This window comes from Equus przewalskii, chromosome 4 (genome assembly GCF_037783145.1).
Source record: "Equus przewalskii isolate Varuska chromosome 4, EquPr2, whole genome shotgun sequence".
Taxonomy (NCBI): domain Eukaryota; kingdom Metazoa; phylum Chordata; class Mammalia; order Perissodactyla; family Equidae; genus Equus; species Equus przewalskii.
In genome coordinates, this window is record NC_091834.1 from 52,890,407 (window position 1) to 52,913,129 (window position 22,723).

General features: G+C 37.3%; 1 protein-coding gene across 1 annotated transcript in view; it reads left to right on the plus strand.

Annotated features, from left to right (window-relative positions):
- ABCB5 (ATP binding cassette subfamily B member 5) overlaps positions 1-22,479 on the plus strand; it is a 135,026-nt gene extending 112,547 nt beyond the window's left edge. The window contains exons 24-31 of the mRNA XM_070615876.1: positions 674-774; positions 1,655-1,795; positions 8,557-8,713; positions 11,362-11,559; positions 13,397-13,603; positions 19,005-19,151; positions 20,935-21,160; positions 22,068-22,479. Of these exons, the coding sequence (XP_070471977.1) occupies positions 674-774; positions 1,655-1,795; positions 8,557-8,713; positions 11,362-11,559; positions 13,397-13,603; positions 19,005-19,151; positions 20,935-21,132 (1,149 nt within the window). The 3' untranslated portion in view covers positions 21,133-21,160; positions 22,068-22,479. The remainder of the gene's footprint in view (positions 1-673; positions 775-1,654; positions 1,796-8,556; positions 8,714-11,361; positions 11,560-13,396; positions 13,604-19,004; positions 19,152-20,934; positions 21,161-22,067) is intronic.
- Positions 22,480-22,723: the final 244 nt, after the last annotated feature.

A 22,723-nucleotide genomic window follows, 5' to 3' on the forward strand; every position in this document is an offset into this window, starting at 1 on the left:
AAGTTTCTCTTTCAAGTCAACACGTGTTCTCATGTCCACGAAGTTATTCTAAGCCAAAAGTCTCCTCCATTTTGAGTTCCGTGTGATTACTCCTTCTTTTTGAAAACTGGATAAATATGGAGAAGCATTAATTATATTTGAATTAAATATCTTTTTAAGTTCACAGACATCAAAATGAGAAATGGCTATATCTCATACAGAATTCTATCACCACACTTCATGTTGTTTTATTGCAATCTTCCTAAGTCCTTTTGGTTGCTATTTGCATTTCTGTGCTAGAATAAAATAATTATTTATTTGATTATCTCTGCTGTCTTCTTCTTGAATTATCTCATAATTCATAGGACAGGGCCTTTGCATAATTGCATTTGAACATAATGCTCACTAATATTTGATCCCTCTGCCTATGGAACTAGTTTAAATAAAAATTCAGTGAAAACTTGAAGGGGGCTAAATTTTTTCAAAGGAAATTTCCGTTGAACCTGTTATCTTGAAATCTTATTTTTCTATCTTATTATTGGGAAAGAAAAAAGGAAGCTAAGAAAACTCATCAGAAAAACTTATTGACTTGTACTAATAATATATCTCTGATGTAAGTGACTGGAATTCACAGCCAGGAGAAGTTTAACCATTACTAACTTTATTTCTCTATTTTATTGTCCTATTTTATAAGATAGCAACCGAAGCTGTGGAGAACATACGTACTATAGTGTCATTAACAAGAGAAAAAGCCTTTGAGCAAACATATGAGGAGACGCTTCAGACTCAGCACAGGTGATTGTAGATTCCTACTGACTCCGTTAACTGTAGGTTGTTCCACTAGAGGCAGTACTCCTGGATGACTCCAGTGGTTAGCCTGCCAGTTTATTTGCTCTGGAATCTTTCCTAGTAGCGGCATAGCATAATTTCTCGTATGATTTCACCAAGAGGAGACTAGAAGAGAAATCAAGAGCAAGCACAGTTAGAATATACATTTTAGGTCCTCCCATATTGCCATGAACTATTACTAAATGTGCACATTTTTCTTTATTTTCCTGAAACAAGATTGAGGAAATAACATATTCACGAAGGAAGATAAGATTTCTCAGCCCTTCATATTGACTCTCTAAAATAGTTCACATTTTAAAACGAATATATACAAAATAAATATGATCATTCCTTTTAATTTTAAACTAGCCCTCCTTATCACATGTACTTAGTGATACTCTATGTATTACTTTATCAGAGAGAGAGCTTTGTACTCGTTTGCACTCATGCTTGTAGTTGGTACTGTCCTTTAATTTCCGCTATTTATTCTCTTACTGCAAGATTACAATAGAAATATTTCTAAATATTTCTAAACCAAATCTCTTTAACTCTTTCTTTAGCTCTCCTTTCACAGATCTTGTCCATTAATTTGAAAGTACATTTGATAGGGGCAACTTTGTTACACTGAACTAGAGTATATAGCTATAGAGAAGATCATTATATTTTCTGTTTTCTCTGTAATAATTCTCTAGTAGTTAAAAAAAATCACTTTCTCTTTAATTCTTAGAAAAATGTATATCCCCTAAATGATAACATGCCTAGTATTCTATAGTCATTACTCTACATTTATTAAAATGACCTTGCTATGCCTCATGCCCCATTATTTGGTAAATTTTGTGCATTTCAGAAATACCTTGAAGAAAGCACAGATCATTGGAAGCTGCTATGCATTCAGCCATGCCTTTGTGTATTTTGCCTATGCAACAGGGTTTCGATTTGGAGTCTATTTAATTCAAGCTGGACGAATGACCCCAGAGGGCATGTTCATGTAAGTTATGCAAATATATATACCCTGTAAATGGACCATGTACTTTAACCAGAAAGATGTCTAGTTTATAGTGCATTATCATTTAAATCACATATGTGGAAAAGACATGCTGGGATAATTTCTAAATATATTTTTTTATTATTTATTATCTATAAGTGGACTCTAGCTGATAAATACACATAATCTGAGTTAAACTCCCAAATGAAGTGCTCCCTGCTGCAGTTTACTAGAATGTGGGAATGGAGGGTAAAATATGCCTTCTGGAATTTGTGAGGCTTCATGGAACTCCCACGGTGGAAATGGCCTTATCAAGTTTGACTATAAATCAGTGAGGTTGAGTTCTTTGCTAAGCAAATATTCCAAAAGAAACACATATAAATGAGTATTTCCCTTCAGAAAAGTCACATTTGGAGTTGATCGTGGCATCCCAATGGGAGGAGGATCGTACCTCCTCCCAAAGCATTTGTTGGAGCTTCTATTTTGGAATTCTGTTCACATAGTTATAAATTTCTTTACTTTATAGGAACACCTAAATTCAACTTCTGAAATTAGACAAATTAATTTTTGAGTGTTAATTCTGAGCCTCCTAAGCCTCCCTAAGATGCCAAAATGTTGCTAATCTATATCAGAAATGTCTCTGCTAAATGTTTAGAGCTAGAGAAATCCATACAATATTTGACTTCAAAAAGTAACGTTATGTTTTTTAACAAGCCCACCAAAACATACACATCAAAGCAAAGATCAACCTCTTCAAAATAATGACTTGTGAGACTACACCTGTACCAAGGTGTAATCTTGGTACATTTGGCAAAACATTTTGAGGACTCTTCTTTGGGATTTGCCTCCCAAGTCTCAGGCACATTCTTCTGAATATCTTCATTGGTGGCACATATTTGTACTTTGAGGATATATTTAATTTGAGGAAGTGACCAAAAGTCATTTGAAGCAAATAATTTCACAATACCTTGGAATAATTTTTAGTTTCTATTCATGTGATTGTTTATTTATTTATCAAACATTAACTGAGTTCCCAGGAACTTTCTTTGCTAGGCACTCAGAAGAAAACTGTCCATAGTTTACCAACCCCGTATTCCTGAATCTTACTTGACGATAAGGGCACTTAGCAGTTTCCTGGAAACAGATTTCCTGGTGAAATGGAATTTCTGTATTTAAGATTTCAACAGAAATTGTAGGCTCCCTTCTAGTGTTCTCCTACCCTCTAAAACAGTATGCAGTTTTGCCTGTGTGAACATATAAGCCACAATTCTGACATTTAGCCTTGGGCTTCATTGTAATTACATAGACTAATTTACATAGATAGATTAACAAGAAGCTAAATGTAGAATCACCTAAATTAAATAATTCAGCTCACTGGCCTGCACTAACTTAGCAAGTTTCTCCCTTGGTTCTAATATAATGCAGGCAATCACAGCTTAAAAGTTGATTGTATTTCAAAAGTTTGTTTGCAAGCCAGTTGTTTGAAACAGAACATATTTTCCTCATAGTTGCTCTATACTTTCTGCAGCTGTCTTTAAATCCCCAGGGTCCCATTCCTTCTGTATAACTGGTCTTTGGTATTAGTAGAAAGCAAGTCAATTAAATATATTCATACTAGTGTAGGGTGTGTGGTGATTTTATCAATTCTCACAGAAGAATTTTCATTTTTAAAAGCAATTGTAATTCAAATTAATTTCTAATGGTTTTACTTGAAGGTGGTATAACAAAGCAATCAAGAGAGAACCACCTCATCTTTCCATCACCAAACTCACGAGGCTACCACGTAGTTCACCATGCCTGACATTTCTGTGAAAGAATTAACCATCCCTGTCTACGATGGGTTCCTGCAATCATCTCTTCACATTAGTTTCTCTGCTACTACTATTTCTTTGCTTTATAATCACCTGTCTTAAGAAAAAGAAAGAAATCTCTCCCATGACCCTAAGTCCCCTTCTACCTACTTCCAATCACTCTGCTCTCCTTTGCAGCAAAACAAATTCCAGAGTTGCCTATTTTGTCTGTGCACCTTCTCATTTACAGTCTCCCTTAAACTCATTTCAGTCAAGCCTTGGTTCCCACCATGCCACTAGAAAGACTCGTTGTCAAGGTCACCACTGGCCTCCATCTCACCCACCCATACAGCCATCCAGTGCTCAGTTCTCCCATCTCACCTAACTTGATCTCTCAGCAACATTTGACAGTCTCCTTCCTGAAACATTTTCTTCCCTAGGCTTTTTTCATTTGTTATTGGCCCTCCTTCTTTGTTTCCTTTACTGGCTTCCATTTTTCTGCCGGGCCTCCACATGTTGGAGAGCTTTAGCACTCTCAGAGCTCTTCATCTACACACTCGTTGGCGATTTTATCCAGTCTGATGCTTTTGAATATCACCTGTGTCCTGATGACTCCTTTCTGTGTATTTTCAATTCTGACCCTGCCCCTGAACACCACACACTTATCCAGCTACCTACTGGACAGCTCCACTTGGATGTCTAATAATATCTTAATGTATCCAAAATAGAACATGAGGTTTTTTTCCTCACCAAAGTTCCTCTTCCCCAAGACTTCTCCATCTTAGTAAACAGCACCACCGTTCATGCATTTACTCAGCCCAAAAATCTAAGAGTCATCCTTGTTGCTTCTCTTGCCTTCACCCACAACATACAGCATCCGGTCCTGACAGCTCTAACTCCAAAATACTTCTCACCATCTCTACGCATGTTACCCTCCTCCTTACCTCCTTGCCTGTCTTGATTGGACTACAGCAGCAACTTGCTCACTAATGCCCCTGTGTCCCCTCTTGCTTCCCTATAATACATTCTCCACACAGCAGCTACACTGCTCTTTTAAAACACAAATCTAATTCCATCAATTTATTAAAATATTGTCATGATTTCCCATTGAAATTTGAATAAAGCCAAGTTCCTTACTCTGACCTGAAAGCCCTGCACAATCACATCTCTGCCTCCCTTTCCAACCTCATCCACCAATGTCTTTTTTGCGAACTGCACATCAGCCCCACACTTGCCATTTCTGTTGCTGGAACTCCCATCTCAGTGCCTTTGCATTTTCTCTTCCCTCTGCCTGGAATGATCATTCTCCACCTCTTTGCCAGACTGCCTCTTTCTCACTATCCAGGCCTCTCCTCTTAAGTCCACTCCTCAGAGAGACTTCTGCTGATGGCTGAAAGTAGTCCCCTTATCCCTCCTCCTCATCACTCTCTATCCCATTACCATGTTTCATTTTGTGTATGGCACTTACCACTATATGACATTATCTTTTTTATTTCCTTATTTACTGAGTGCATAGACTGTAAGCTCAGCAAAGGCAGGACTTGGCCTCTTTTGGTTACTGACATTTCCCTAGAGCCAAAAACAAGAGCTTGGCACAGAGTAGGCACACAATAAATATTTACTGAATGAATGACTGAATCAAAAATAAAGGGGGAAATTTGGAGTGATGCATGGTTAGGCAGTCCAGTCATTCCTAAAAATGTGCTTCCAGATTCTACTTTTTACAGATTCTACTCCTGTTTTTCATGGATTCTCCTATTTTTCTTCCCTTCTACATGCATACACATAACACCAGGTGCTTTGGCAGAAGGACCAGGTCTAAGTCAAAGATAACTATTTATATAAAAATAGGATGTTTGTAATTGGGAGTCTACTTCTACATGCTGAGATTTGTTTAGGTTAAAACTAAGCAAAGACTTTTCTCAGTTAAACAATGATACAGGGGCTAGCCCCATGGTGTAGTGGTTAAGTTTGATGTGCTCTGCTTCAGTGTCCTGGGGTTCACAGGTTCAGAACCCGGGCATGGACCTATACCACTCATCAGCCATGCTGTGGTGATGACCCACATACAAAAAAATAGAGGAATATTTGCACAGATGTTAGCTCAGGGTGAATCTTCCTCAGCAAAAAAAGAAAGAAAGAAAGAAGAAAAAGAATGATACAAACTCAGAATCATGCTAATCACTATCTTGCCTGCAAGTGACATCAGATAGGATGTTTCTTGAAAGGGACCTCTCAAGACTGCCAACTATTCTGTTTCATATGATAATCACTGTAACACCAAACCTTGATTGAATCCTTATTCAGTATGAAGGATTTTTTGTACATTATCTGCTTAATCCTTTCAACTACCCTATGAAATATTATGATTCCCATTTTATAGATGGGGAAAATTAAGTAAGACTCAAGGAGGTTACCTACCTTGCCCAAAGTCACTTAACCAGCAAGTAGGAGAGCACAGATTCAAGTTCATGATTCAAGATGTCAGAAGCTTTGCTTAGTGGACAATTTTTTCTGTTATTATCATTATAATCATTATTTTATGAATTCTGTAGACAAAGTTTCATAGACTCTTTCTGTAAAATTATTTTTTTAAAAATTCTTGCGTAGTTTTCCAAACATTTGAATATCCAGAGCTGGGCTGATTCTTGACATAAATGGAACAAATAACATGCTTAATGTTATTTTATGACCCTAAAATATAGGAGAATTAAAAGGCCCCAGTACAAAAATTCCTCCTCCTACTGGCCTAGGTACTTCCTGAATTTCTTTTCACGAAATTCATTAAAAAGGGTCATTTCTGGAGACATAAACATTTTAGCTGTCATAGCATATGGAAGACTATTAACATCAGAACCATGATTAATGAACAGTATCACATTGGTATTTCCCAGTTCCCTGAAGGAAGGGAGAAACAGGGATCTATCTGAGCTAGGGCCACTAGTATCACTTGTTATTTGAGTTTCATTCAACCAGACTACAGACAAAGTAGGGATGCTCATACTTTTATAGTATAGACAAAGGAGAGAGTTTCTGCAAAATATGGATACAGGGTTGTACAAAATGTGAATAGATGAGATTTGCCTTCAACACCAAAGTCTCCAGCCTTCTTAGAGACCCAATGTGGCCCCCAGCTACCATGAATGTGTCACAAGTGTCTCTTTGGCACACTAAATTATACCTGGCCTAGAAGACCATGTGCTTTCTGGAGTCTAGGGTGACTAGACAGTTTTCTATCTAATCAACTAACTGAATGGAAGAGGTTTACAAAGAAAACTCCTTCCAACTAGAAACCTCCTTAAGTAAAAAGAATGTGCCATTCTCTAAATCAGTGGTTTTGCAACTCACCAATCAAGGAGCTTGTTAAAAATGCAGATACCTGGAGCTCATCTCACACATCTAACTTCTCACAGACCAAATTCTAAATGGAAGGCCTTCTTGGTAAATTTCCATTTTAAGAGTGACCTAACAAAGACATTAGCCTCTGTACATTTATGCCTAATGCTTAAACTGACTTTTAATGGTGGAGATTTTAGGCAGGTAGATATTTTGGCACATCTCAAATCAGAGGAAGAAGGTATTTTCTCAGTTGTTCTGGGAAGCTTGTGGGTCCAGGATCCTTGTGGGTCAAGGATCCAGGTCTCCTCACTTGTAATCCAATTATCTTCCCATCTCACCTGCTGACTCTTGAATCAGTCTGAGGGTTAAGTCTGATTTTTTCCTTCCATTAAAAAAAAAAAAAACAACTCTAATGTGTTACCTTAGCTCAATAACCACTTCTGATATTTACAGCTGAGTATTAAGTATTTTGAATGGTATTTTCACATTAAACAATTTCTGTATTAGTACTTAGAATGCCTTAACATCAGAGAACTAGTGGCTACAATAAATTTAGCATGAGGCTTGCCAGTAAACTGGTTGTTTTTATATTTTACACTGTATTTAACCTTTGTAAAGACAACACGATTCATGATCTGAGATCTAGGTCACTGAAGAGATTGCATCAACATCCACCCATTGGTAGGTTCCACCTCCAGAGAGATTCACAAGGAGACCAGACATGTTTATCTTGCTGTGATCCAGCACAGCAAACAAGCAACTGGGTTCTGTGATGTCCTTTTACTGCCTAGTGTTTAAATATTGCCAGTGAAGCTTGTCCAGTCTTAGGTGAATTATACCTTTTGTTCTGCTACTGAGATGCATTATTTTTCATTCCAGTAAAATGTTTTCCTGTCTAAAATGAAAAATCAAATGAGAGAAAAATACTTAGCCATGGCCACGTGATATGCCACATTTCTGTGAATGTTCTGTATGCTTCCAAACATCATTTGCATACTTACCATTTTATAATTAACATGTTTTGAAACAGATCACAATCTATAGCAAACTTCAAAGATCAAAGCTCTTCTTCTAGTCCTGCTAAAGTGTATTTTAGTCAAATTTTGTTTTGAGGACCTTAACAAGGGACAATCTCTGTGCTTTGCTCTCTTTACATCATGTAGCACTTCAGAGAGATAACCAATCATCTGGCATCAATTATTTGTTCTAACTACATTATATGCAAAAGAAGAAAAAAAAATTCATATCAACTGTGTAAATTCAGATCTCACTACTGGAGACTCATTCTTCCTCTTATCAGTTGAATTCTCTGTCAAATCTCTAAGCAAGTGAGCCTTATATCAAGGTGGCTAAGAACATTTATATTCACTAGTTAGGGCCTTTGATCTATGTCCCTAATTGGAAAAGAAATTTTTAAGATTACCTGAGCTCCAAAGGTTATTTTTGTGTACAGAGCAAAGGATAATCACTGTGTGGTAGAAAATTGCAAAAGAGATATCATTGTTAGGCATTCAGCGTTAGACGTGCTGTCTAAGCCAAAAGATTATATTCCTGTGCCTGCTTTTTCCTTTACTTTTAGAGCTCCATTGTTTGAAAATGTACCTAACTAGATTCAAATGCTTTATCTTTTGATAGAGTTTTTACTGCAATTGCATACGGAGCTATGGCCATTGGAGAAACATTTGTTTTGGCACCTGAATATTCGAGAGCCAAATCTGGGGCTGCACATCTGTTTGCTTTGTTGGAAAAGAAACCAACTATAGACAGCTATAGTCAAGAAGGGAAAGAAACAGTAAGCACAACTATGATTTTAAATGTCCATTTATTATTAATTGTCCATATGCATGGTCTCTAAAGAGAGACTTAAATGAAGTCATTATTTGATAACTTTGCCAAAGATAGTGCTATAAAGAATTAAAAGCTTGGATAAAATAATTGTAATGGCTACCAAGGGAGATAGGGGGTCCTGTCTTAATGAAATTTTCACCTCTACTACTAAAATATACGTATTTTATATTAAAAAACATATGCTTCTAGTTTATTTATTTGCCTGATGCCATGAGAATGTTCTTGAACAAAAGATTGATTTATATATTTAATTTTATTTGGATGACAAAAGTTTTAATCTTGGGTGAAGATTTGCATTAGGGTTTATTCGGTTTTTTTCTCTGATAATATATGCAAAGTAAACAGTGCCCTGCTGCTTCAGATGCCATTTTTCATTGGAAATATATCGGCAAACAGAACAGGAAAAAGAAGGAACTATATTTATTAAATTCATGTACATATTTAGCCACAAACTCTAAAGGACTATTAATATTAAAAGGAAAATAATAGGGAGATTATATAATTTCAAAACAAGCCTCTCAATTGTAGTCTTGTACATTAAATATATGCTCAATTTTTTTTTTTTTTTTTTTTTTAAAGATTTTATTTTTTCCTTTTTCTCCCCAAACCCCCCCGGTACATAGTTGTGTATTCTTCGTTGTGGGTTCCTCTAGTTGTGGCATGTGGGACGCTGCCTCAGCGTGGTCTGACGAGCAGTGCCATGTCCGCGCCCAGGATTCGAACCAACGAAACACTGGGCCGCCTGCAGCGGAGCGCGCGAACTTAACCACTCGGCCACGGGGCCAGCCCCCATATATGTTCAATTTTAAGACCTTTCTAGACATTTTAAATTTAAAAGTAAAAATAGCCATTAGGTATACTTAAAAGAAATTTTTCATTTCAAATTATTTTGCTCTAGAATTTTAAAAGATGTATATGTATGACAGCTTAAAACACTATCACTAGAACTGCATAATTATTAAAACAAATGCCAGTTGTTAGTGACAAAAATAAAAAGATCTTGAAACTCTCAAAATAGAATGCTCAAAGATATGGTCAAAATAAGATTTCATACTTTTTCTTTAGAAAGTAAATGGTGTAGGAAACTTTTTTAGTCTTGCAATTTACATGTATAATAATATTGCTACTCATTTCTTTCTAAACGTTACGGTAGTAGGATTGAGAGTCTCACTGATAAATGTCCTCATAGAACTATATACACGACATAGACTATGAAAATGTTTCTTATAAAGACTATAAAATTAACTTATTTAATTTTCATTTTATTTAATATACGAATACTTCTAAATATCACTCCCTATGCTTTTAAAAGTTAAAGTCTGGTAAAACAAAATTGGCAAATATTGATAATCATTGAAGCTGGGAGATAGGCATGTGGCAACCTATTACATTATTCTCTCTACTTTTATAGATGTTTGAAATCTTCCATAATAAAATGTTTAAAATAGTTAAGAATAAATTTTAAAATGTGTTCAAGTCTAGAAGTCTAAAACATCTCTCTATGCCTTTCCCAAAGGTACCAGAGCATACAGAGAAATAATTGCACTCTCCATTATTCTGCAGTATTCTGGGTTTTTTCTTTTAACCTTTTTTGCACAAATAATATTCATATGCTGTAGGGGGCAAAACAGAAAGTTTGAATAAACTGAAAATAAGCTACTACTACGCTTAACGTTTTGGCGTATATCCTTCCAGATATTTTTTTCTAATTCTAGAACTCTTAACCACATGTTAACATTTCATTCCTTTGACAACAGAATAATATTATTGTCAGACATTTTTTGGTGCTCCTCCCCTCCACCTACCCTTGCCTCCTACCTGTATGCTGGGCTCAGAATATGCTGAGCGTGACTGTTAATCCTGACTAAATTAATTAAAATGCAATTGATTGAGGGCAAACATGAAGTTCAAAATAACCTAAAATCTTATGAACCAAATATATGAAGGGAAGTTAATCATCATTTAGCGATAGTTCTGGGAAGTCTTTTATAAACATCCCTGGTGTATGTTAAGTATTTGTTTATAAGTTGTCAACCACTTAAGAGATTGAAGCATAGAGAGAAAAATAAACTTTTAGGCAAGTGTCACTGCCAAATAATGATTAACTGAAAACAAAGATAATTCTGAATTCAAAATGTAATGTTTATTAACTCTAAGACATGGTCCAACTTACAAAAATAACATTTATGCATACAGTTTATGAGGACCCCAGCTATTCTTAATTTAGTAATAAAGGTTTGTAAAGCACAAATTAAATTTTTAAAAAATGATGTATTTATTCAGAGGAGCTAGTCAAACAGCTAAACTGCAGATTGGATTGTGTGTAGGTAGTGAGGCTGAAGGAAACCAGTGCTTTTTAGGAACTTGGTGAAGTCCAGTAGTAAAGACCAGAAGAATTACTGATATAAAAATCAAAACAAAAGTGACAGAAACCAATGTGCAGTTAGCAGCTCTACAGAAAAGAATACAATGGTTTAAAATTAAAATGGTTGTGGAAACACACAGATTTCAGAAAGCACTCAGCCAGTGTGTTATAATGTGTTACAACCTTTCTAAGTCATCCTTCTAAACAATGCCAACTGTCTTTTACAGGACACATGTGAAGGGAATATAGAATTTCGAGAAGTCTCCTTCTTCTATCCGTGTCGCCCAGATGTTCTCATCCTTCGTGGCTTATCCCTCATTATTGAAAAAGGGAAGACAGTAGCATTTGTTGGGAGCAGTGGCTGTGGGAAAAGCACTTCTGTCCAACTTCTGCAGAGATTTTATGACCCCGTGAAAGGACAAGTGGTAAGACTGAATTTAAATACAACTTATTTGGGTGTTGGTGGTGCTATCCTTAAACATTCCCTTGAACTTAAGCTTCCTCACTGGTTTGGGTAGGGCAAACAGTGCAGTAGTTATCCAAAAAAATCTCTATCCCTTAACTTAGAGGACAAGCAAACCAATAACAGAAATGAGGGACAGGACTTTTTTGATGGATAGGACTTAGAGGCTAACTACAAAGACCCAAAGATTCTTCAACCATTATGGCAGCAGAAATTTTGATCTTATAAGCCATGGAATTCTTTTAGAATACAGGTATTGGAGTATGGGTCTAATATCTACATCTGGGCTTTTTCTTTATTCTCTTCTGATTTAAGACAGAGATAATAGTTTTCTCTGCCTCCCTGGTTCAGGAATCCTGCTGTTCCTGCTGGCCATCCCCACTCCCCCAACTCTCAAAACCTTATGCATGATTAGAGATTATTTGAATCAGCTCTGTTAAGTCCTGCATTCCGGTCTCAAAAAAATGCAGTCTCTCCCTCCTTTGAACTCCAAGGACAGTTTTTCTCACCTAGCACTTTTCTTACCCTACCTTATATTCAGGTTTTCAATTATCCTCTCCCCGCAACCAATATACGTCACACATACAAACATAACTTCCTGTTCTGCCTCCTCCTCCCCACAAAAAACCATAAGCTCCTAAAAGTCAGACTGTCATATTAGTCCTCATTCTCCTGCAGTTCAGTCTTTTCCCCATCACAGATTCTCAATGACTATTTGCACAACGGAATGGTCCAAAATGGCTGCGTTGTTACCAGTAAGAACAATGAGTTAACAATGAGTACCGAAATTAGGTAGCACTCATCTATTTGCTCATAGCATAGTACACTCCCTCTTTTAACTCTCCAATGGTTTCCCACTGCAGTTAGAATAAGCCAGAATCCATATCATCAATCAAGGTCCTTCAGGATCTTCCTCTCTCTCCAGACTCCTCTCCTGTCACTCCCTACGTCATTGTGCACTGTGTGTCAGTCTCACTGGCTTCTTTATGTTCTTTGAACACATTTATGGGCCTTTGTTCTTGCTATTCCCCTGCATAGAATGTTCTTACTCTTACTTCTTTGCTGGCTCCTTCTCATCATTCATATCTCAATCTAAATGTTACTTCCTTAGGTAGGGCTTCTTAGATAAGTCTATAGAAAATGATGCATCCACCCACCCACTTCCCACATCCTCAGTCACTCTTTATCCCACCATCCTGTCTTCAGGACACTTTCTTCTTCTGAGTTTGAGTTGTTAGTGTGTTTATTGCCTTCCTCTCTCCACTAAAATTTAAGGTGCAGGAGAGTTTTGTCTTGTTTACCGCTATTTCCCCAGTGCCTGAAAAGTCCCATCACATAGTAGATATGCTCATCAAATGTAGTTGAGTGTTGCTATTTGTTCATATGAATAAACATGGCTATGTACAAAATAACATATTTCTACACGTGAACTACTGTATCAGTCTACGTCTACTCTCTCACTGGGCTTTAATAAAGTGGGATCCTGTTACAGTGGAAGTTGTTCATTTTCCATCTGACTTCAGTACAGAGCACCAGACTTTAGACTTTGGGCAGGTCTCTAGAATATGTGGTCATTCCTAGAAATGTCAAGTAAGTTTAGGAGTCGGCATGTTAGTCAGTTATGTGCAGTCTGCTTCTATACAGCATATGATTTATGAGCCTTCCTTGGGTAACATTATACCATGAAATAGCTTGAATTCCTAACCTTGTTTTGATTTGTGTATGTTTGAATACAGTGAACTGTAACATGATACTGTTGTTGGATCTTCACATACCATTCTCCATTATGCTTTTGGCAGCTTTTTGATGGTGTGGATGCAAAGGAATTGAACATACAATGGCTCCGTTCCCAAATAGCAATTGTTTCTCAAGAGCCTGTGCTCTTCAACTGTAGCATTGCCGAGAACATTGCCTATGGTGATAACAGCCGTGTTGTGCCGTTAGATGAGATAAAAGAAGTAGCAAATGCAGCGAATATCCATTCTTTTATTGAGGGTCTCCCTGAGGTAAGAAAATATCTGAAATCTTGAACTACAAAGCTGCCAAGTAAGCCCAAGTAATTTACTGGGCCTAAGGGTTGATTATACAATTTATTTATTGCCAGCATCTAATGTAGTTGGATGTAAAAAGCAAAGTTTGAGAATTTTGTGTGACTGTTTTTTCCAAGACCAAACTGTATTAACATTCACTGATTTAATTTTCATTTTTCGATTCTTCACCTTCTATCCATTTACACTCTACTCATGTCTACACCACCATCATTCCCCTCTGGACAACTCCAGCAGCCTCTTAATTTGTCTTCCTGCTTTCACTCTTGCCCTTTTATAATTCTTCTTCTTCACAGCAACTAGAGAGATCCTTTAAAAACATAAATTAGACCAGATCCCTCCCTGCTAAAACTTCCTAATGGCATCCCTTTGCACTTAGAATAAAGTCCAAACACCTTATGTGGCTGGCAAGGCCTTCTGTGATCTGGCCCTGCTTGCCTCTCTAGCTCACTCCTCACCATATGCTCACTCTTCTCTAGCCATGCTGGCCTTTTTTCTGATTCCTGAACATGCCAAGTTCTTCCCTACCTCAGGACATTTACACTTGCTGTTTCTTCAGCTGGGACCTCGCTTCCTTTGGCTCTTTGAAGAGCCAGCTCCTTAACTTTCAACCTCCTTAAAATATCACCTTTGCAAAGGCCTTCCCTGGCCACCTTAGAGTCCCAACCATGCCTGTCACCTATCACATAGTCTTCAGGACATTTATCACGGTATGAAATTATCCTGAGTGCTTATTGACCTGTTAGTGTCTCCTCTCCCCACTAGAGCGTTAGGTCTGTGCCTGCCATTTTTGTCTCCTCTCTGTATTGACTGTGACAGCTCATGCGAAATCTCAGAAAAGTTAAAAACCTTGGCTAACCGTAGAGAAGTCTTTGGCATAGCAAGCATTGAAACAAATCTGGAATTAGAGCTCAGAGATGGGTAATCATAACTTACAGTGCTTGGAACACCAGAGTGTTTATACCTACATACACTCTCACACAAAGTAAAATTAAAATATAGATACTCTTAATTAGAAACAAATTTCTTTTTTTAAGAATCGCCCTGAGCTAACATCTATTGCCAATCTTATTTTATTTTTCCCTTCTTCTCCCCAGAGCCCCCCAGTACCTTGTTGTATATTCTAGTTGTAGGTCCTTCTAGTTGTGCTGTATGGGACACCCCCTCAGCCTGGCTTGATGAGCAATGCTAGTTCTGTGCCCAGGATCTGAACCAGCAAAACCTTGGGCCGCTGAAGCAGAGTGTGGACTTAACCACTTGGCCATGGGGCTGGCCCTAGAAACAAATTTTATAATGTCATTTTATATCTCACTTTAAAAGGAAATGCCAAAATTTAATAATCATTATATCAAACAACTATTCTAATACCCTCTTCTTTGGGGGAGGATAATGGTCACCTACTCTCTTTTATACTACTAGATCTTCCCTCACTATCCCCTCCATACTAAACAAGGCCTACAACCAGGAGCAGACCATTAATACAATTTCCCTCACTCCAGTAAGGTTCTGCATTACTAACTATAATGGAAGGATTAACATATTTTTTATAAATATTCTGACCCTGTAAGTGTCTTTCAATGGTAATTCCCTTTTTTAACCAAGGCATTCACCACACTGTTGATTCGTGGTCAGATTATTATCCACTTAACTCTGATAGTTTTTTTTCTTAAATTTACATATGGTAAAATGCTATCCATTTTATATTTGTACAATTTGACCTTTATTCTTAAATTGTTTATCTTTCATTCTTTTTATTGTACTATTTCTCAAATTTACCCAAAACTACATACTGTAGAGATTCAGTGTGCTAACTTTTTACTGTAAACTTTGAGAACCAAGATATTATTTCCTAAAAGAAAGAATAGCTTGTTTCTCAGCGTTTTCGAATTTGACTTTAGTTTATCTTCATATCACTGTTACCTCCCAAAATATGTAGAACCACAAAGAAATCTGGTGCCAAAATATCATTTTGGAATAGGACATTGGAACTACTAATCTAGCAGCAATGTAAATGACCATTTGGAGTAAGGAAGAGACCGGAGGTTTAGGAGATCACTCAGGAGCTATTTCCAGGCTTAAGTTATAAAGGCATGAATTACAAATTATAAAGTGAAATAAAGCAAAGAAAACGATTTAAAAGATTGCAAAAGTGGAATTGCCAGGACTTGGCTCAAGATTGTCTCTGGAAAGTGAGCAAGAAAGTGTATGATACACTTGGCAGCCTGCTGTAATAAAGACACACAGAGCATGTGATGAGAGTACAAAGGAAGGAATGGCAAAGTCTCCAGGTGCTCAGAGAAAACCAAATGGAGGATGTTGCTTTGAGCTGGGTTTTGAAGAATGAGTAGGAGTTCACCAGGCAGAGAAGGGACAGATCCATTCTTAGAAGACAACGTAAGCTCACACAGAAACATATACGTGTAAAAAGTTTTTAGGTGTTTGGGGGGAAATAAATTTAAAATCCTGAACATAAAGCATAAAGTGGGGAATTGAGAAGAAGAGGCCAAAATATAAGCAGGGACTAAATGTGAAGGTTCTGATATACCAGGCTAAGAAGTTTGAACTCTGTCTTACTGGAAATCGGAAACCACTAGATGTTTTTGGGCAGAGGAATGACATGATCAAATTTTTAAAGGAAAAAACTTGCTACTGAAGCTCAGCCTTTTATTTGCTCATTCAGGAGGTTCTGTGGCCTCTGTTGCAATAGCCAACTGGCATTAGAGGGGCAAGTCCTGGTGCTTTACAACAGTCTGGATGAGAGAAATGCAGGTCTACATTTCCTTTTCCCCACTTCCAATTTCCAAAAGCTCTTAAACTCCATGCCCTCCCCTCCCACACACACACACAGAAATTTTGTATGTTTAGTGCAAATTTGTTTCATGGCCAATATGATGTGAGGCTATATGAAATCTTCATTAATCCTACTTAGAATAAATAATCAAATATTTTTTCACAAATGTTCACGTATTTGATTACCAGTTGCATCCCAAGACCTTTCTGGTGGTGTTAAATAATATATAATATGTTGTATATTAAATATATATAATATATAGTATATATAATTTATAGTATATTTTCTTCTAAAGTAAAAAAAAAAATGGGGGAGGGATTCTTGAACAGCTATAGCCCTAAGGATTTCAGGTAAGGGATTATGGACCTGTCTGATAGCTCAAACTGTGAGAGTGAATAGCAAGGAGTCAATCTGGAGTGACCTAAGGGTAATGCGTCTATGGTATATGCCATGAAGATGACCTGAAGGCATTTAGAAATATGGGCCTGGAGCATGGGAGAGGAGCCGAAGCAACACCATCTTGGTCTTAAGGATCCTCTGAGAAACACACCAGGTATGGATGCCCCCTAGTCCCTACAATATCATACAGTGGCAGCTCTCAGTCAAACCACATCATGGCTCCTTGAGTAGGACTTCGACCACCCTTGAAACTCCTCGCCAAGGCCCATGGGACTTTCCAGAATGCAGTTGGTTTAGGATTAGACTCTCCAATGTTTCTTCCAGGACCCAACTAGCTTTTAGCTTCAGGTTCATATTGAGGAACTGTTGCCCCTTGAGTGTCACAAAAAACAGGTGATTTCCAGGCACTCACCAGCCCAGTGTTTGCCAGACAACTGACTTAAATTTTCAGTTTAAACAGGAAAGGATGGAACTCCATGATCCTTCATTAAAAAATAAAAACCTTCACTTTAAGTATCTGAAAATCTTTTTGGGTTGCTATTAAGACAATGTGTATATTCACATTTATAATCTATTCTGCTTAATGATGGGCAAAAACATCTGAATTTAATTTTCATCCAATTCGCTCTTGAGACATCTTCCTGCAATCCAGAGAAAGCCAAGAAATGCAAGGTGATTTATAAGTTAGAATTGCATCTTCTTCAGCTTCACAAGAAGAATCCATGTACAATTTAAGCTAGACTGGGAGAAAGAGCTACAAGCCCATTATCATTCCCACCCAATCCTCTCTCAAGTTTTGGTTTAAGATTGGATTCTCTAATTTGGATGGGAACTTTGCAGAGTGGAAATGAATGACATAGTTTTTTGATTATCCTGCCCTGTGATTCCAAATGTAATAAAGTGCATCTTAGGAGGAAGAGGCCCAGCCAGCTTTCAGTCCCAGATAAAATCACAGGGGAGATAGCTAAAGTCTGTTTTCTTTGTCAAGCATTCACTTTAGAAAAGATACTTTTACTGGGCATTAGTAATTCAGACCCCCGTTGTTTGATATAAAGCAAGCAACTGTGCATTTTAAATTGAAAAATAAACTTTGAGATGAAGTAGGCACATTTATCACAAGGTTATGTCACAGGCTCTCTCAACGCCCTCTGTCGAATGGTACCTCCTGAAGGCAGTCAGATATGGAGGGAAAGGCAATTCATTCAAGTTTCTCCAGGGTACTAAGACAAAATGAACAGCATATTAATCATATGCTGCATCTTGTCTGTGATGCTCATACAGGATAGGATTCACTTTTAGAAGGTTATACACTTGGAGTTGCCTTCCCAGTGGAGTTGATCCATCCACACATTCTTATCTGGGTACCAGTGGCATGTATTTGTTAGACAACTGGTGACAGCTAATAGAAAGTAATGTGAAACCTTGGAGGGAAGCAAAGTCAATGGGACAATTTAGAAAACAAGTGGGAGCCTGCTTGCACCAACTGAACTGACTAATTGTGATTTAGCAGACTACGAGGGCTTCAGGATATGTGAGAAATTTCCTTTACCGTTCTATTGAGGAAAACACTGGAGAAGGGGTCATTATTAAGTAGGAGAGCTGTGAAAACATTGTGAAGTGCTAAATATCACTGTTATGGCCTGAAAAGATGGAGAGACTGTCTCAAGATGCTGGCCTGACTTATTGCCAGGAAGACACCTGCACCGTTGAGAATGGCTCCTAGCATTTGGAGAGATGTGCCCATAGAAGCTTATAGAGAGGTAAAGTGAAGGAACCCAATGATCTCCTTGTGTTTAGATATTTTAAGTCATTTTGACCTGAAAATAGAAGGTAATGTAACTTAATGGAAAAATATTTGTGTTTACTGGGAACATTTTTCTTGCCAATAATTTTTTTTCTTATGCTTTAATTTGAACAATTCTCTTGTAGAAGCACAAAGGCAAAGGTCTGCTGTTTGTGATCAGATTAGATATGTAAATGAGATGGTAGTGTTTACTGCTGGTTTAGCATTTATTTGTAACAAAGCCCAAGAATAGATTTTAGCACTCATTAGGACACAAATTTTCAAGAATAACAAAATTTGAAATATTTAGATGGTTCTCGCCCACAGTTCCCATGCTAATTCAAATAACCAAGGCTTGCTTTCTTAATTGCATGTTCCTGTAATAGAAATACAACACACAAGTTGGACTGAAAGGAACACAGCTTTCTGGCGGCCAGAAACAAAGACTGGCTATTGCAAGGGCTCTTCTCCGAAAACCAAAAATTTTATTGTTGGACGAGGCCACTTCAGCCCTTGATAATGAGAGTGAAAAGGTAACATCCTCTTCTTTCATCTCAAAATATATCAAATACGAGAGTGGAGTATGGTGGAAGAAATCAAGGTCAGTTTGAGAAAAGAAAGGCCTGGAGAGAATTGCAGTCTAGGGTCACCAGTTCTAATTAAGGTTTTGGCCTTTAAAAACCACGGTTAGAGGCTGGTGGGGAGGTGGGAGAGAGCAGGGACACAGGGCACCTCACGTTCTAGAAAGGTTTTCTCACATGAATTGGCCTTATTATCAAAAGGAGCCCAATTCTTGAAATGTTTCTTCACTGAAAGAAAAAATCCAAGAAAAATAACTTTCCTATTTTATTAGTATTCTAATGATGCCAAATAAATTAGTAAGGCAATCTACATGCATAAAAGAGTGAACTACACTGTAATGTCAGAGCCTGCTAGTTACTCTACCTTCTACAGACTGTTAGCTTGATTTGAAAAGAAAACAAGGAAACAGACAGACGTCTGACAATAGACCTACACTGCAAGCTTCTTCAGATGTTTAATTTTGCTATGTCTTTGTCCCCTAGTAGTTTCTTGCACATAGTAGGCACTTACTTGTTAAATGAACATTGGTTGAATGAATGATAATCTTTAGTATTTATCAAGTGTTCATTATATGTTATTATCTCAATCCTCACAGCAACTTGATGAATTAGCTTATTTTATCATCATGCTAATTTTACAGATTAGCACACCAAGGCTTAGAAAAGTCAAGTAACTTCCCAAAATTCTAATAGAAGGTGTCTATCCTAAGAACCCATGTGGTAACCATTACATGATTGTTATTTGTAGATGATTATCATTCTTTTTTTTTTAAAGATTGGCACCTGAGCTAACATCTGTTGCCAATCGGTTTTTTTCTTCTTCCTCTTCTTCTCCCCAAAGCTCCCCAGTACATAATTGTATATTCTAGTTGTAGGTCCTTCTGGTTGTGCTGTGTGGGACGCCGCCTTGGCATGTCCTGACGAGTGGTGCCATGTCAGCGCCCAGGATTGGAACCAGTGAAACCCTGGGCCACCAAGGCGGAGCACACAAATTTACCCACTCGGCCACCGGCCGGCCCTTGATTATCATTCTTGATTTCCAAGGAGACTGTGTGTTATAAAAGAAAAAAACATGACTTTTGGAATCAGACATATCTGGGCTGTAATCCTGGATTCGTCAGTTACTAGCAGTGTGTGACCTTGGTCATGTGACCTGGACTTTTTGAATCTTGGTTTACTCATCAAAAAAATTAAAATACCTCCCAACTTACAGGGTTTTTTCAGGGATTTAAATGAGATAGCCATCACTGGAACATTTTATATATTCAACAAATATTGTTTTTCACCCTCCACTCTCATTTCCTCTATATAGCATTATAACTTCATTGTAGCTGAGATGCTGTTTTAGCTAGGACAGTTTTACAGCTAAATTCTACCCCCAAAAATAGTAATAATACAATGAGAGGAAATAGAGCAAGTAAATGAGACAATTCTACTTAGGTGTGGAAATGCTACTTTCTGGCTTTGAGTTTGAAACCAGTTACATACAAACAACCATGTCATTTTTATTCATTGTCACAAAAGCTTTTCCAATTAAAAGTCTTACTTAATATGTCTATAATTACTTTTTCTAGATTTCTGTTGAATATGGTGAATATTTCACAAAGTAGGGCAGTTTCCTTGGGGATAAGCAAATACACAAAGAATGTTATTAGATTACCTTAATCAATTTGACTTGGGCAAGTTTATTAGCATCTAACCCAAGCTGGAGATCACAGGTCCTCCTCTCTTCTAGGTGGTTCAGCACGCCCTTGATAATGCTCGTAAGGGGAGGACGTGCCTGGTGGTCACTCACAGACTCTCCACAATACAAAACGCAGATTTGATAGTGGTTCTGCACAATGGAAAGATAAAAGAACAGGGAACTCATCAAGAGCTCCTGAGAAATCAAGATGTATATTTTAAATTAGTAAATGCACAGTCAGTGCAATGACGCTGTTGATGTAAAGGAAGAGTACTTGGTAATTATTTGGCATGTTTTGATCTCTTTTATTGCATTAATCAATACCTAGAATCCTGCTATTAAAGTACACACATGTTCTGTTTACACACCATCGTCCTTTCAGATTTTTAAGAGGAAACAAAAATTTGCTAAACTCATGTAAGTGAGATAATGCCTATATCCCTCACTTTATAAAAACGTTCTAGCACATTTGCTTGTAAAGCAGTTGTCTGCAAAGTGAATTCTGTTTTGAACTTCTCCCATAAAATTGAGAATTTATTCCCGGAGGGAAAATTACCCAGTTAACTAAGTTGAAAGATTTTAGCAGAGAGTAAGATGTAGTTGAGCTTGTTGCATTGCAGGGAGAACGATTTTAATTTGGAACTTCCAGCATTTTGTTGCACATATTAGAGTACTTTGAGCTAGTCCTTTTCTCCAGACGATAGGAATTTCTTTCATAATATCTCTCTCAATGTTTCTTTCAATGAATATCCCCGGTTTTCCAAAATTCCATTATATCCCTTTGTTGGGGGATAGAGAGTATTGCAATGTAAAATTTCTGGCAGAATTAGGTCGTTATCTTCCACTTCACCAGTAAGTGAAATACCTCCCATGATCCATCCTGAAGACCCCATTACTCCAAGCTTTGGGTTTGGCAGAATAAATCACAGGCTTTCTTGTGTATGAACACTTCTTTACTTAAAATAAGAGCTACTTTTATTATGGGCAAAAAGTTCCTTTATTATTATTCAATCAAGTAATTTGTTTAAATTTTATATGTACTTTTTTAATGTAATATATATATGAGTTAAAAGCTGTGTGTAAATAACAATATTGGTAAACTGTTATGTTTTCATTTACTTAAATATGTGATTTCATCTAGTGATTTTATCTCTATTCTTAATTGTATTTTTTTCCATTTGCAGTGACACTTACAGCCAGCCTCTCTAAAGTACACTCTGCCAGTAATCCGAAATCTTGAGAAAAAAATTAAAGCCATTTGTATATTATACCACTTTTTTTTAAATGCAAAATAAAAATAGGTTTGGGGGAGTTGAGAATCAGATGTATTGTTTAGAAGCATTGGCACTGAAAGCCTTGTGGCCCCTTTGCTCTAGAGCTCTTGATGGTTTCTCTTTCCAGAGGTGAATGGACAGGAGGAAGAGGAAGCATGGTATGAATGCGCTTAAAGCCTCAGAGCAGGAGAACCTCAGGTTCCCATCCTGTAACCACCACCCTGGATTCACAGACACCTGCAATACCTACTTCCCTGGGAACAGACCAACAGCAATCCCGTGGTCTTGCCTACAGATGTCAGTAAAACACTTTCCTTTCTAATTAAGAGCCCTTCCTAATTTTTCTTCACATTTTATTTCAAAAGATTCTAAAGGATGCTGCATAGGCAGCATTCTCTTAAATAAAGTCACTGCCCTCATTGCAACAAGCAACCATGCTGAGAATTGGGGTCTAAAACAGTTCACAAGGATCTGTGGAGTTATCAATTGATGAAGGCAGAAAGTAAGTAGAGTCCAGCTGCTTTTAGAGACTGCCACAATTTAAATTTAAAATTGCTGCATGTTCT